Source organism: Orcinus orca, chromosome 18 (genome assembly GCF_937001465.1).
Source record: "Orcinus orca chromosome 18, mOrcOrc1.1, whole genome shotgun sequence".
Lineage (NCBI taxonomy): Eukaryota > Metazoa > Chordata > Mammalia > Artiodactyla > Delphinidae > Orcinus > Orcinus orca.
The window spans coordinates 75,912,966-75,928,800 of record NC_064576.1 but is presented as its reverse complement, the minus strand read 5'-3'; the positions used below and the strand labels follow the sequence as shown (position 1 = coordinate 75,928,800).

Sequence of the window (15,835 nt, the reverse complement as noted above, 5' to 3'; positions counted from 1 at the left end):
GGGGCAGCATGTGCTCTGCTCACCTGTGGTGTGTGGTCAGCGCTCCCCGACCGCTTTTTACTTCCTTTCAGTTGTGAGAGCGTAAGGAGTCTACGCAGCAGCTCCGGGTTCAATAAGACCCCTGATGCTTGTTGAGGGCAGTACCCTTCTCATCTTTGGCCACTTTCTAAACGAGTACTTATTTTCACCTTTCACCCTGGGTACGTTGCGTGTGTTCATCGGCAGGGTGTGTCTTAACCTAAAAAATATGGACTCTCTCTCAAAATGTCTTTAATTGTGAGTCCGTGATATATACCATGCAATGAAAATAGCTAACATTGGCCAACATGTATTATAGTGAGCCAGGTTCTATGTGATCTTTGTACGACATAAGGAATTCTTACAGCATACGTCTTAAGTGGGGAGTATATATAACTACTCCTGTTTACAGATGCGACACAGAGGTTAGTCGGTGTGTCCACCATCACTGTAAGTAGGTGACAGTGTCGGGGGGAGGGGGGCTCTTGGGGTCACCGTCTGCCTCCCGCCTTGATAATGCCCGAGGACAGTGCACCTGGAAGGACTTTCTGTGCTGATGCACATGGTCTCTACCTGTGCTGTTCAACACGGGTGCTACGAGCCACTGTGGTTATCGAACACGTGAACTGTGGCTGGTGTCACCGAGGAACTGGGTTGCTTATTTTATTTCATTTTAAGTAATGAAATTTAAGTTTCCCCATGTGAGGTTATGGTTGTCATATTGGACAGTGTTGTTCTAGAATGATCGACTTCCCTCCAGAAGCAGTGGCTTAGGACCAACTTTGAAAACACAGACAAATATCCCAGCGTGTGCGATGCAGGAGCTGCTCCCAGCAGCCTTCTCCCCGCCCTCCTCCTCCGGGCAGTGCGCTTGTCCAGGTCCCCACCTGTCCCTCCCACTCCGCTGGCTCCGCCCACCAGCGCTGCCCTGGGGCCACGCAGAGCGGTAGCATCTCAGCAGCCCTTTCGGTTCCCAGGTCCCTCCCACAGAGCCCCAAGCACCATCTCTGTCATTTCGGCTCTTTTTTAGTAACTCAGCTTAGGAAGTCGTTTTCCTGAATCTTTGGGAAAATATGTGACGGGTCACCGAGCCATTTAGAATCTGTGTGGAGGACTTTATCTCCTTGAGCCCTATTTACTCTCTCCCCCACTGCAGGGTTTAATTTTTAGTCTTTGAAAGTTTATGATAAAGATAATGAATAATGTCTTTTTCCTATTTCCGAGGCCAAAAATACCGAGTATGATTTCCATGGCTCTGTAAGCAAGCTACGCTGGGCGTTTTGACCACGACCGTGTGCGTGAGTGTTCGGTGGCGTCCTGGGGGCTCGTGAGAGTGAGCGGGAGATGATTTTTGTTTTCCCGAAGTGACCACATTAGACTTGAATTCTCACCGTCTAGAGTTTGCCCGCCCACGGCCCCTCCTCCGCACCGAGCATTAATGCCAACAGTGTGCTTTTAACACGATCGCCTCCAGGCAGTAAATCAGGAAACTAGTTTTTGCATGAGCCTCTGGAAACAGACTTCAAGACTCTGGAACGGTTTTCAAAGTAAGCTTTGCTAAGCAATTATTGGGATGACTTTAGTTAATGTGAAGAAAGTTAATTCTGGTAAACAACAGCGCCCCTCCCTCCCCGCAGGTGCACGCGGGGCTTCCTATTTTTAAAGACATCTCCGCTTTGGAAAACTTTACATCCTTAGGAAGAAAATCACACAAAGATTAATGTCATTTTCAAGCATAAAAAAGATTCATTTCTGCCATTTAATTACAGTGTCGCTCACTTTATTTGTGTCTAATTATACCTAATCAAGCCCAGTGGTGTTTGGCATATATTAACAAGCTCTAGCTTGTAATTTTTCGTTAGAAAACTCAACTGTGGGTTTCCACAAACCAGAAGTTGGGGGGCTATGTCTTTGGTGGTGTTTTCTTAGAGGAAATTAGAAAGCTGATTGCTGCACACCAGCCACACCTGAATCTAGTTTGTCGTTTCCATTTGTGTGCCCTAGATTTTCTTTATAAATCACTTCTTCTCCATCCAGTTTGAGCTTTCAAAATTCAAAGAACCCAAGTTAATACTTATTGGCTGTACAAATAAATAGTGCTTTTGACCGGAGGCCCCTGGATGTGTTTCCTGGATAATTCATGGTCTGTGAGGATCTCCCCTGTCGGGGGGCGGACCTGCTCCCCCAGCGTGTAGGTGGGATCCAGTGGTGTTTTTTGTTCAGTTCTGGATTTGCAGAGGGAGGGAAGAAGGAAGGGGATATGAGCACTGTTTACTTTCGGTCATTTTGCTACTGGAAGGCCACCAAATGTGGCTTAAAAATATTGGGCAGAGTGACAGAGCCACGGCTGCCCCCAGCTCGGCTGGAAGAAGCCCAGCTGGGCCCAGCCCTCTCTTGCTTTGGAGCCAAGATCAGGAAGCTGCTCACACCTCCGCCCGCCCAGGGGGAAGGCTTGGCCTTACCAGCTAGGAGATGTTGCTGTGGCCCTTACAGGCTTTTGCTCCCTGGGATAAAATAATAGTAGTTGTACTAATACTGATACTGCTACTAATAATAAACTTGAGCAAATACTGCTTCACACAATATTTGTTCGTCCGTCAGTTTACCCAGCATTAGCTCTTCATCACGCACTGGCGTAGCTGCGGTGAAAGAAGAGCTACTCAGTGGCACCTGCTGAAGTGGGCGGGGCAGGCATCGTTCAGAACCTTTGCAGTAGGCATGGGGATTTTACAGCGGGAGGGAAGGGGCTGATCTCTGAATACAGCCTGGATGAGTGGGGATTCGTAGCCGAGGAGGAGGGGTCGAGTCCGTGGTGGGAATTACTACCAGGAGACACCAGAGGCGGAGAGTTTCTGACCGAAGCCGACCGGACGGGTTCTCGCTGAACACAGGGTGGGACGGCCGGATGTCACCTGGGTGGGAGGCCGAGGACCCTGAGGGGGAGGGCCCTGGTTAAACTGACCCCGCAGGGCTCTTGCTGGAACTAGATTTCACGAGGCCATGCGCAGATGGGCCGGGAGAAGGTTCAGGAGGCCGACTCAAGCGTGGTCACGCAGAGAACCCTTGACGGCTTCAGGGATGTGGGCTTTGGGGAAGGCGGGGTAGGGGGCGATGTCAGATGCCAAGGGTTAGTCCCTTAGTTTATGATTTGGGGAAGTAAGTAGGAACCCTATGGCCATGCATTCTTTTCTATCCATGTGTGTATTTTCCCACCTCAAAGTTTGTTAATAAAAAGGCCTTCCCGGTGATTCAGGGCAGTCCTAGGTATTTCCTTCTAGCTTTCAGGCACCAGGTCATAATTTCAAAAATAAAGAACTGCCGTATTGTGTTGAAGCCTCAACGCATTTCTAGCCTTGATGTTAATGGCAGACCGTCCTCCATAAAAATAAAACACGTAGCTAATCCTGGAGCCCAGGCCAGTGACTGACTCACTCTTCCCTCCCCCTTCTCCTGCCTCTCCCTTAGCCTCCCACACCAAACACACACACACACACACACACACACACACACACACACACACACACACACAGAGTCCTTCTACTAACTGGTGAGAGGGCGAACTCAGTACAACCTGGAAAGTGTCAAAGAAAACCAGGACAGGACAGAGGTTACAGCAGGAAAAACAAATTCTATTCAGGAGCTTTTGCAACAGGAGAAGAGAGACCTCGCTCCAGAACCGCATTCAGCTCCACATGCAACGTGGACACGTGGGGGTTATAGTCCCGGAGCAGAGCGGGGGGGCAGGGTGGACGCTCACCAAGAGGAAACGGCGGCGGAAGGGGGATCCTGGCTGTATAGACGCCAGGATTCTTGCTGCAGGCAGACGGGGGACCAGGCCTCACCTGGGGCGGGGGGTAGGGTGGGTGGCTTGGGAGGTCAGATATGGAGAATAAGCGGGTACTGAGGATGGGGGATTCTGGCTAAACCAACGGGACAGGATCCTCGGACAACCGGGTTCTTCAAGACCAGACCTAAGAACAGGGTGCAGTCGAAAAAGTGGCTCAGAGACACCTGTAGACTTTGGTCAAGCAGAGAGTCTGTCAAAGGAAAGACTGAGCAGAGCCAGTGTGGGCAGCCTGCCCCTTCCTCCTGTCACCATGGACCTGTCCACACCTCTGCTTCTGTCCCCAAAGGAAGCACTGTGCCTGGGAGCTCTCCCCCTTGTGCCCCAAGGTCACATGGGAAAAACTAAAAGATCTAATACTGTTGGTATTTTCATGAGATGCCCAATTAGATCACGTGATGCTTGCCAGCTCAGTTGGCCACGCTCAAAGGGTACCCTCTGTGCCCCAGCACCTGGGTGCAGTGATGAGTAAGAGCAGCTCCCGTGGGGTACCAACCTGCATCCCTGCGGAGGAACCCGCGCTCAGGGGCTGATGCCATCGCTCCCCACAGTGCACCGAGTGGGGTGAATGAAAAGGAGATGCAGAATAGTTGCCCACACACGAGGAGGATGTGTCTGGGAGGTTTCCCCAGACCTGGCACAGTGGCGGAGTGGGAAGTTAGGGACGGAGGATGGAAAGACGGGTTACCATGGGACAGGGGCTGGTGACCCCCCCCGTCTCTCTCTCTGTCTCTGTCACTCTCTCTGTCTTTGTCTCTCTCTCTCCGTTGTTTCGCCTCCTTCCGTTTCTCTTGGTAGTTGTTTATTGAACTTAATATGGAAGATTTCAAGGCATTTTAACCACCTTGTTTTAGTGAATGAAATAAAAACATCAAGGTAGACATTTATATGGGGGGTAATTTAATATTTATATGCTTTTTACTTTATAGCCTGGATTTCAAATAATGATGACGTCTCTACGTTTATGGTGCTTTAGAAATGTGACAAATCAGCTCTAGATGTGGTTGCTGCCATGGATGCTATACAGTAATTCTTTGGAAATAACTGCTCTGAATTTCTAGTTAATTCAAGGTGTCTAGTTAATTTAACATGTGGAATGAGCACTTCATACACTTCTTAGACTCTCATGAACTGAAAATGATGATATTATTCTTAAAAGTTTAAAAATAATATTAGGCTGTGTTTCTAATAATCTTTTTTTAAATGGCAAATACTTTAGAGAAAGTATATATTTTTAAAATTTTATTGAAGTGTAGTTGATTTACAATGTTGTGTTAATTTCTGCTGCACAGCAAAGTGACTCAGCTATACATACATACATTCTTTTTCATATTCTTTTCCATATGGTTTATCATAAGATATTGAACATAGTTCCCTATACAGTAGGACCTTGTTGTTTATCCATCCTACACATACTAGTTTGCATCTGCTAATCCCTAACTCCCACTCCATCCCTCCCCCACCCCCCACCCCCCTTCCCGCTTGGCAACCACACGTCTGTTCTCTGTGTCTGTGAGTCTGCTTCTGAGAGAAAATATATTTTGAATAAAATTCCCCCAAATAATCGATCTCTGTACAAGTATGGCTCGTGGTACCTGCTCTGTACATTTTGGTACTCTTTTGTGATGGTGATGGTACAAAGCCTTATCTCAACCCCTCACCTGAATCTACCCCAAAGAGAATTGCTGCAGCTGCCCCCAGAGCATATAAGCTGCAGGCAGAAATAGTAAGCCGGTATCCAGTTAATAAAGGCAAAAGCTGTGATGCCCTTGGAGCCTGGCTTTGTTTTCTTTCTGTACGTGATTTGCTCCAGTGCAGAGCGAACCAAAAAAAAAAAAGTTTCATGAAATCCTCATTCTATAAACTCTAATGACATGTAAATCACACACAACGATACATGGCAAAAACTCATTGGTCAAAGCGGTGCTTATGTACAATATAAACTCTAGACACGGCCAGGAATCAAAAAAGAAGCACAAAGATTTCCCAACACTGAAGTATATGTTTTCTCAAAAGAGATGGAACTGTCAATACACCTGTGTATATTCTTTCAAGTTCATTTCTAGTCAGATCATTTCTCTAGTTTCTCAGGACTGGAGAGGGGAAGTGAGTGGCTATAGACAGCGAGGCTCAGCAGGAGGGAGCGAGGCCCGCTGACCACGTGGCAGAGGCGTTAGAGCAGCAGAACGGCCCCACAGGCCCAGGACTGCCTAGTTCTTTGTATGACGGCGCAACGCAGTAGTGGATTCAACCAGGAAAGGTTAAATTCTATCTTATGTACCCATTTTCAAAAGGAGGTACTTGGGGGCTTCCCTGGTGGCGCAGTGGTTGAGAGTCCGCCTGCCGATGCAGGGGACACAGGTTCGTGCCCCGGTCCGGGAGGATCCCACGTGCCGCGGAGCGGCTGGGCCCGTGAGCCATGGCCGCTGAGCCTGCGCGTCCGGAGCCTGTGCTCCACAGCGGGAGAGGCCACAACAGTGAGAGGCCCGCGTACCGCAAAAAAAAAATAAAAAAAATAAAAAAAAAAAAAGGAGGTACTTGGGATTCGATTTAGAAAAATTTTTATTCAATAAAAATGTTTTAGATGGAAAGTGATGTTTGAAGTAGCCTAGAAAAAATTGGGGTCTGCAGATCCCTTTATTCCCCAGTGAAGCTTTATTATACTGGAATCAAGAAAATCGGTCTGTTGGGCTGTAGAGAATCCCAAACAGTAATGGCCATGGGTATCATTTGTTTGCGGACACCTGTGCTTGATTTAGAGTTGAGAGGCTTCATATGTTTTCCCTTTTATTCCTCAGAGTAACCCTGTAGGGCCTGCACTGTTATCCCATCTCACAGATGAAGAGTCTGAGGGTCAGAGAGTTCCCAAAATAACTTAGCTGGCAAGCGGCCGATGTGTCTTTGGCTCCAATGCAGGAAAATATACACTTTCACCCTGTATCAGCCTGGCTTGAGAAGCAACATTTCTGACGTTTGCTACCAGTTCATAGACGCCTACCTCTTTCCCTTTGTTTTCCTATCTTCCTCTCCCTCCCTTTTTCTTTCCTTCTCTGTTGTGTGTTCCTGTATATGAGACCCTTACAGTCCCAGCTGCCTGGATCAAAGCGTGATGTTGAAATCGCTGCCGCAGGAACTTTGGGGGATATGCCAGCCTGTGAGTGAGGAGGTCCTGCCCCGGATGTCATGTGCACACGCTTTGATCCTGGGACTCGGGGTGGGAGGCTCCCTTCTGTGCCTAAAGGAAGCCTTCGGATGCCTGGGGCTCTCTCAGCAGCTAACACTGTCCTGGTGCAGATCCCACTGCTGTGCACAGCCCCCCAAAATAGCAGTGGTCTCCTTCCCGCCAAGACCAAGTACACATCCTAAGAAATTCTTTCTCAGTGTGTGTCTGTATTGTCTTCCTGATTACTAGAGATGCTTCCTGCACGAAAATCAAATCATTACAGAAGTATAAAAACTGAAAACACCTCATAATTCCACTACCCCCCCCAAAAAAAAGATAATCTCTGTTAACAGTTCTAAAGAAATTCTAATTTGTGAATTAGTATTTAAAACTTTCCCCCCCTGCTTCTGTCTGTGCCTTTGGTTCAGAACATTGTCTAGCTGGAGCCCTCAGGGTTAGGAAGGTGCTGACCTTCTGCTTTGTTTTTCTCCCCTGCTCTTTGCTGTGCTTGTTCAAGACACACATTTGAAAGACTGGCAGAGGAATTGAAGGGGGAAAGGAAGGGATAGCCCCTCCCAAATGTGAGTGAGTTCATTAGTGAGGTCTGGATTGAAGTATCGTTGCTAATATCCTTTATTGAGTGGCTTACTGCGTACAGGGAATACTATTCTTTGTGTTGGTTTTTGTTTTTTAAATGACGTATAGTTGATTTACAATGTCGTGTTAGCTTCAGGTGTACAGCAAAGTGATTCAGTTTATATATATATACACATACATATATATGTATATATATATACTCTTTCAGATTCTTTTCCCTTACAGGTTATTACAAGATATTGACTAGAGTTCCCTGTGCTATACAGTAGGTCTTTATTGATTACGTATTTTATATATAGTAGTGTGTATATGTTAACCCTACCCTCCTAATTTATCCCTCCCTCCACCCACCCTTCCCCTTTGGTAACCATACATTTGTCTGTGAGTCTATTTCTGTTTTGTAAATAAGTTCATTTGTATCTGTGTGTGTGTGTGTGTGTTGGTTTTGATTTAATTTTCAGCCAATAAATACTGCTTAGTTGACTTTGTATAAAAATATGGATGAAGAAGTTAAATATATAAATTTTATGGAGAAGCGAGAATTCTGACCTCGCTGGATCTGTGTTCTGGCTTCCGTGGTTCCCAGTGAGGAAGCTGAGGCTGTGATTGGGAGCCCTGCCCGCCCCCCCCCACCGCTGCCCCTCTGGCTGTGTGTGGGCTCCCAGCATGCCCTCCACGTGGGGCTCTGTTTGCAGCTCGAGAGCTGCTGTCTGATTTTCTTTTTAATGGCCAGTGTTCTATAGAAACCATCACATAGTGCAGATGACCGTGTTAACATTTGATATGTAATCTTTCAGACATCTTCCTGTGTATATGTCACATAAAGTGCCTGAAAGTCCCAGAGTGTAGTGGTATGAAGTCTGGCTCTGGAATTAAGCCATGTAGGTTCGTACCATATGACTCAGCAATTCCGCTCCTAGGTATACATCTGAAAAAAACAAAAACACTAATTTGAAAAGATACGTGCACTCAGTGTTCATAGCAGCACTATTTACAATAGCCAAGGTATGGAAGCAACCTAAGTGCCCATCCACAGATGAATGGATAAAGGAGATGTGGTACGTATATGCAATGGAATATTACTCAGCCGTAAACAAGAAAGAAATTTTGCCATTTGTGGCAACATGGAAGGACTTGGAGGGCAATGTGCTAAGTGAAGTCAGACAGAGAAAGACAAATACTGTATGATATCACTTATATGTGGAATCTAAAAAATACAACAAACTAGTGAGTAAAACAAAAAAGAAGCAGACTCACAGATAAAAGAGAATAAACTAGTGGTTACCAGTGGAGAGAGGGAGGGAGAGGGGCAATATAGGGATAGAGGATTTTTTTTAAAAGGATTATTATGGGATTATATGAAATCATGTGTGTGAAACTTTTGAAAATTGTAAAGCGCTATATAATAAATAAATAAATTAATTAATTAATTTAAAAACCGTGTAGGTTCAGATCCTGGTTCTGACATTAGCAATGTCTCTTTGGTTAAGGTGCATGCCTTCTGGGAAACCCCATACTCCCATCCAGGAAATCGGAGCATGGGAAGCGCTTTCCTCATTGTGGGGGAGGAGGAATTAATGAGATCCTGGCATAGGGGAAGCCCCCGATAAATGTTAGCACTTACTATTAATGTTGTTGTAAGAAATGGGATCCTGTTTCTCATTCTGTTTTGTAACTTATTTTTTAAACTATCATGAACACTGGTCTATGGCGTTCTTTTTGTGACTGCATTTATAACGGCATCATATGACACGCTGTGATTGGCTTAGTGCTGGAACTCGTATGCAGGTCAAAGAGCCGTCTGTGAAGCCCATCCTTGGAAAGCAGTTCTGGGTTCTGATGGCCAAATCTAGAGATGCTTGAGACCTTTAGTATCACAGGGTTTGATCCAAACAAGGATTTAGTGTTCTTATAAGCGTTGTGTAAGCATCTTCCCTCTCTCAGACAGTAATAAACAGCTAACCATTCCAAGTTTCTCTAAGGATATTGTAAGCTTCTGACGTTTCGTATGCAGCTGTCCTTGTGTTCTGTTACTTATCACAGCACTTACTTTCTGCCTTGATAAGTGACTAGGTGTCTACATATTTCCCCGACTCTAGCTTCTGAGCACTCAGATGACCAGCTGAGTTGAAGTGCCGTAATTCTGCCCTCAGCTGGCGATAATGCCGCAGCAGCAGGGGAGGCGGGGGAGGGGGAGAGCCTTTCTTATTCAAATGCTCGTGCTCCTGGAATAAAGTGGATGAGTAAGTATACTTAGGTCGTAAGAGAGATTATTAGCAGGGGGAGACACATTGGAACTCGCTGAAAGAGCGGCCTTTGTGTCCAGAGAGGCGGGCGCTGGGTAGTCACCAGCCCAGTTCTCTGCCGTCTCCTCGTCCTCCTTTTTCACGCTCGCGGGGTCTGAAGCTCGCGGGGTCTGAATAGCTGTCTCTTGCCTGTTCATCCCCGCAGGAATGTGGCTTTGGCTACGGGGAGGATGCCCAGTGTGTGAGGTGCTGGCCGCACAGGTTCAAGGAGGACTGGGGCTTTCAGAAGTGCAAGCCGTGCCTGGACTGCGCCCTGCTGAGCCGCCTCCAGAAGGCCAACTGCTCTGCCACCCGCGACGCCATCTGTGGGGACTGCCTGCCCGGGTATGTGGCCAGTCCTTCCCGCGTAATGAGTCAGTTAGTCTGAACAGGCTTTTCTCTGGTTCCCTTCCAAGTGCAGATGCCCGCTGATGTTAACCTGAACACACTTGCCGAGGTTCGTGGCTCTTCTATTCTCTGGGCCTCCTGTGTGCCCTGCACGGCGACAGGCGTGGTTAGAATGCAATGGATAAGCGTGGTGACCGAGGCTCCGTGTCCCGAAAATCCTCAGAGCTCCTGCAGATCGATAAAACAGAAAACATGGACAAAGGGACGAAAGAAAAAACTAGACAGTTCACAAAAGAGGAACGTGTGTGGCCTGTGACCATACAAAGATGTCCATCCTCAACATGATCGGAGAAATGCAAATACCGCCATCCAGTCGTATTTTGTAAGGCATCACTTTGGGGAGGGAGACAGAGATCCCCACCCACAGGCAGCTGACATCCTAATAAGATTTGACAAATACCTACACAGTAAATGATAAGTTGTACAAAAAGGTGGAAGATATGATTGCTATGGAAAAAAAGAAAATCGCAAGCAGCTCAGGGCGTTGGGCGTGCCCCCTGGGGAGTGCAGGGGATGCAGGTTGCAGGATCAAGGTGGGTCATCAGGATGGGCGATGCTGGAAAGGTGAGCTCTCTCTGGACACAGACCCTGGGGTGGACACGGCCTGGTGTATCTCAGAAACTGCCGAGAGGCCGAGGCAGCCACAGGAGGAGGGAGAGCGGAGAAGAGGGAGAGGCAGTGAGAGCCGGGGGGATGCAGCTGTACCGGTGGAGACCTGAAATGGGCACGTTGAAAAGGAACCCAGGCTGTGGACAGCAAGGGGACCACACCTGGGCCAGGTGGGGAGACAAAGCCCAGGAGGAGGAACTTTAACATTTTAAGTGCTTCTAGGTAACGGTTAACCGGACATGCCAGATAAAACAGGCAGCTGGAAGCCAGAGTCCTGATGAAGCCCGGGACTCGGTGGGGCCAGTGTGGTGGTCTGTTAGGGACGAGGCATTGCTGCAGGAAGTAAGGAGGGGAGGGGACAAAGTGAGCATCAGGAGGACCTAATTAGTATCTAGTGGAGCCAGAGGAGAGATGAGGATTCCCGGAGCTTTCCTGGAACCCAGGCTTTATTGCAGAAGTAAAGCAACCAGGGCCGGCAGCGTGATGGGAGCAGCAAACTGTATTACGTAGTGGCTAAGCAGTTTACGTGAATTATTGTCTGTGACGTTCACAGTGTTTTAAAAACGAAGAAGGTGAGCCTTATCATTAAGGTTATTCAGGCGAGATGGCGCAGGCGGTGCGCAGTGTGGCTTGGACTCTGCCACCAGAATCCACGCTCCAAGTCAGTGCAGACGGAGGACGCTGACTGCACCCCGCCGGCTCGTGCCCACGGGAGCAGGGATTTGACAGATGCTGGGTGCCCGCTCTGGGGCTTTTAGTGAAGCCAGAGGGCAGATAAAGCTCTGGGGCTGAAGGCCAGAAACAGGGCAGGGAATAGCCTCATGGGTCAAGCAAGTCCTTATGCGAAGACTCAGAACCCAAACAGATGCAGAAAGTAGTGGTCTTACACCAGCAGCACAAGTGACCAAAGAAAAAATAGCTATATTTGACTTCATCAAAATTAAAGCCTTTTGTGCTTCACAGGATACCATCAAGAAATTGAAACAACAACCCCCAGAATTAAAGGAGCTATTCGTAACTCATATATGTGATAAGGGACTATCTTATCTAGCACATATAAAGAACTCTTACAACTCAATAACAAAAAGACAAATAACCCAATTAAAATATGGGCAAAGGATTTGAATAGACATTTCTCCAAAGAAGAGACACAAATGACCAGTGAGCTCATGAAAAGATACACAACGTCAATTAGTCATCAGCAAACGCAAAAAAAGAAAAAAAAAAGACCCACATACTTCACACCCACCAGGATGGTTATAACCAAAAGACAGGCAGTAACAGGTGTTGGTGAGGATGTGGAGAAACTGGGAACGTAAAATTGTGCAGCCACTTCGGAAGACAGTACGGCGTTTCCTCAGAAAGCTGCACGTAGAGTTACCATGCGACCCAGCACTTCTGCTCCTGAGCGTGTAACCAAGGGAACTGAAAACATGTCCACACGAGAACTTGTCCACAGATGTCCATAGCAGCCTTATACATGAGGGTCAGAAAGTAGAAACGACCCAAATGTTCATCAGCTGATGAATGGATAAACAAAATGGAGTGTATCTAGCAAGGGAATATTATTCAGCGGTAAAAAGGAATGAATTACTGATACATACGACAACATGGAGAAACCTAGAAAACGTTAGGCTAAGTGAAAGAAGCCGATCACAAAAGAGCTCATACTGTGGGGCTCCACTGGTGTGAGACGCCCAGAATGGGCGCACCTAAAGAACACAAAGTACATCAGTGGTTGTCTAGGGCTGGTGGCTGGGAAGGGTTGAGAAGCAGGGGGAGTGATTGTCAAAGGGTACAGCGTTTCTTTTCTTCCCGATGAAAATGTTCTAAAAGTGACTGAGCTGATGTTTACACAGCTCCCTGAGTGTACTAAAGACCATTTACTTGAATACTTTAAAGGGGTAGATTGCGTGGTATGTGAAGTATATCTCAGCGATCTGTTATGTTTTTAGAAAATAGTGGCCTGTCATCTCAGAAGACACTGAGAGCTGTGAATATTATTCCCCAGCGTCTTGAGCTTGTGCAAATCTGATGGAAGGACAGACACTGGGCACCTGATACCTCTCTGCTCCTGTTCTGACGGAACCGGGTCTTGACTCCTCTGCCCTCTCCGCCGGGGAAGAGGATGGGGCGTCAGGGAGAGGAGGGGTCCACGGGGGATGCTAGGCTGAGCTGGGCAGTGCCCAGAGACCCAGGACTCGGTTTTTACAAGGGGGAACCCAGGCGTGGGCTGCTGGAGCGTGAGAGGGAGTCCCCGCCAAATGTGCTTCCTCGTGCTTCACCAAACGTGTCCTCACCTGAGCCCAGTGCTTTAGTGTCACGGTGTTTGCTCATTCTGTAAATAGATGCTTAGATGTGGGAAGGTTAGAAACGAGTAGACATTTGAATGGTGTTTCGTAGTTTAGTTATATGATTAGTTTAAAATTACATCCTTTCTGAGCAAGCATGAAGGTGTGAGGCAGGCAACAGTTACAGAGTGACTTCTACTCTTCCAGGTCTTCCAGGGTGTTTTCAAAGTGCTCACCCAGCTTGACTGTATTTTTGTGAAAGAGGAAAATAGTTGACACCCGTTTGACAGACAGGAAAATGGAGGCAGAAAGAAAATAAATAAATTGCGTATTGCCTCCAGAAAAATGCCAAGGTCAGGCATAAGGTGGGCAAGTTTATTCCTGGTGTGACGCCTGCCCTCTGCGGCCGAGGCCTCACTCAGATCAGGATTTTCTGCTGCCCAAAGGCCCAGCCCCCCACCGGACACCGGCGTGGAAAGTCTGTCCTCTGTGCTACAGCTTGACCAATTAGGGAAATTCAGTGCCCTCGTTCCCAAATATGGTCAACAGCTTTCGGCCAGTTACTTAATTTCTCTGACATTGATTCTTCTCACCTATAAAAATATCATCTAATAATAATACCAGCCTACAGAATTGTCAGAAGGATTAAGAACATAGCTCACGTAGAGCGCCTAGCAGAGCGCCTAGTACACAGTAAGCACTAGATAAATCATTGACATTGTTGCCAATTAATGTTATTGGGGGCCAGTGAAAGCTTTGCTGAAAGCGGCCAAAGGGCCTCCAGCCCCTGTTCTGGCCCACGCCCCCTTCCCTTCTCTGCCGAGGGGACCTGGGGCCCCGCCCTGGAAGAGTAACCCAGCCCCTGCCAGTTCTTTGCTGCTTTTAGTAACCGGGATGGCTAACACTAGGGATTAACATCACCCCCTCCTTACAAAGGAGGAAGTCCATCCTTGGAGCAGATGAATGACTTGCTTGAGCCCTGTTTCGCTGCCCCTGAGGATGGCCTCTGCCGGTCCTGTACCCACTCCCCCCTCAACCCCCGTCAGCCCTGCTCCCCAACCGCCTGGTCCGTCCTCCGTCCTTCTGCTTACAGTGGCACTTGGCAACCCTTGCCCATCCCGAGCGCCCCAGGCAACACCAGGCTCTTCCCCTGACGGTCATCTTTTCAGTAGCATCTTCTCAGTGTCACTGGGGCCATCGCTTTGGCTGCCGAGAACTGTGAACAGGGGGCTGACCCTCCAGCACAAACACGGAGCCCAGGGGTGTGTAGGAGAGGGCAGAATTGTCACCCGCCCCCGGCAGACGCGCTGCAGGAAATGGGACCTGATGTCACACACAGGACGTGGCAGCTGCATTCAAACCTGTATTAAGGGAGATGGTTCTGAAACCAGGGCTGGACTGGGGTCTGTCATCCCCCTGCAGAAATGCGTTCATTGGTGGAAGAGTTAGTGTCTGCAACCAGGCTTTCTTAAAATAGCAGTTATCAAGCTGGTGTTCATTAGACTAAGTAGTATTATTTGGGTTCAGCTCAATTAAAAACGCCTCTTCACATTCAGTGTTGGGGAATATTTTGGGTGGATAGATGTATTTATATGCTGCATCTCGTCAGACAGTAAATTAGATAAAATTCAATGTGGTTTCCTTTTGTCTCTTTGCATTAGCTGAAAGCACGGAGTAAAATTTAAAGTTCAACGATAAAAAGCAGTTTAACCAGACACCGTGTATATGTCTCTGTTCTCTTTTGTCTTATTTAATTTTTAAAAATTTGTGTCCTGTCTCATTTGGTCAGGAGCAGAGTTGCAAATATATCTATGTCCCCCAAACCTTGGCAATCTAAACAAAATAGAGAGTAGAATAATTTTTAAAGATTTATAGATTTCTTTACCCACTTAATCTTTTGTCACATCTTAAAACTCTAATTTCTGTATCTTCATCTTCAAATTGGATGATAATTTTAAGGAGACTTTTTAAAAATAAAAAAACAATGTCTTTGATCGTTAATACATAATTGGTGATTCAGTAATTATTCTGTGCTTTAGGATTCAGACCTTAGTCTCATTTGTACTAAGTGGAAAAAGTGAGAGTCGGTTGATGGCTTTGAAAATGTCATAGCAGTTAAAAAAAATCTTAGATTCTGCCGTCCAGCCATTGTAATCAAGAAGCTGGCAGAGCAGGTCCTGAATGCTTTTGGATAATCTCTGTACCGCTGCTGATAGCTGCTATGAGCATCATGCCCAAGTATCGCCTCTCCTGTGAGCGGTGGCAACAAGGCAGGCCCATCCAACCTCCTATCTAGTTAGGGTTTCTAGTTAGACTTAATGGTCATTGAAAACATGGGATTTTCTCACCTGCTAGCCTCATTTGTGTTACAGCCCCCAAACTGATCATATATTTTAATAATTATATTTTTGGCAAATATATTTTGTTCAACTTCAGGGAGACCTCAGACCTCCAAACTGTTTTGTCACAAATAGAATTCATTATTTTAAAAATGTTCAGGGGCCTCCCTGGTGGCGCAGTGGTTGAGAGTCCGCCTGCCGATGCAGGGGACACGGGTTCGTGCCCCGGTCCGGGAGGGTCCCACATGCTGCGGAGCGGCTGGGCCCGTGAGCCATGGCCG

At 47.2% G+C, this 15,835-nt stretch overlaps 1 protein-coding gene across 7 annotated transcripts in view; it reads left to right on the top strand.

The window, feature by feature from the left end:
• TNFRSF19 (TNF receptor superfamily member 19) overlaps positions 1-15,835 on the top strand; it is a 158,443-nt gene that overhangs the window by 24,401 nt on the left and 118,207 nt on the right. For all 7 annotated transcript variants that reach the window (XM_049701313.1, XM_049701316.1, XM_049701312.1 and 4 more), the window contains one exon: positions 10,074-10,252. In XM_049701313.1, coding sequence (XP_049557270.1) covers positions 10,074-10,252 — 179 coding nt within the window. The remainder of the gene's footprint in view (positions 1-10,073; positions 10,253-15,835) is intronic.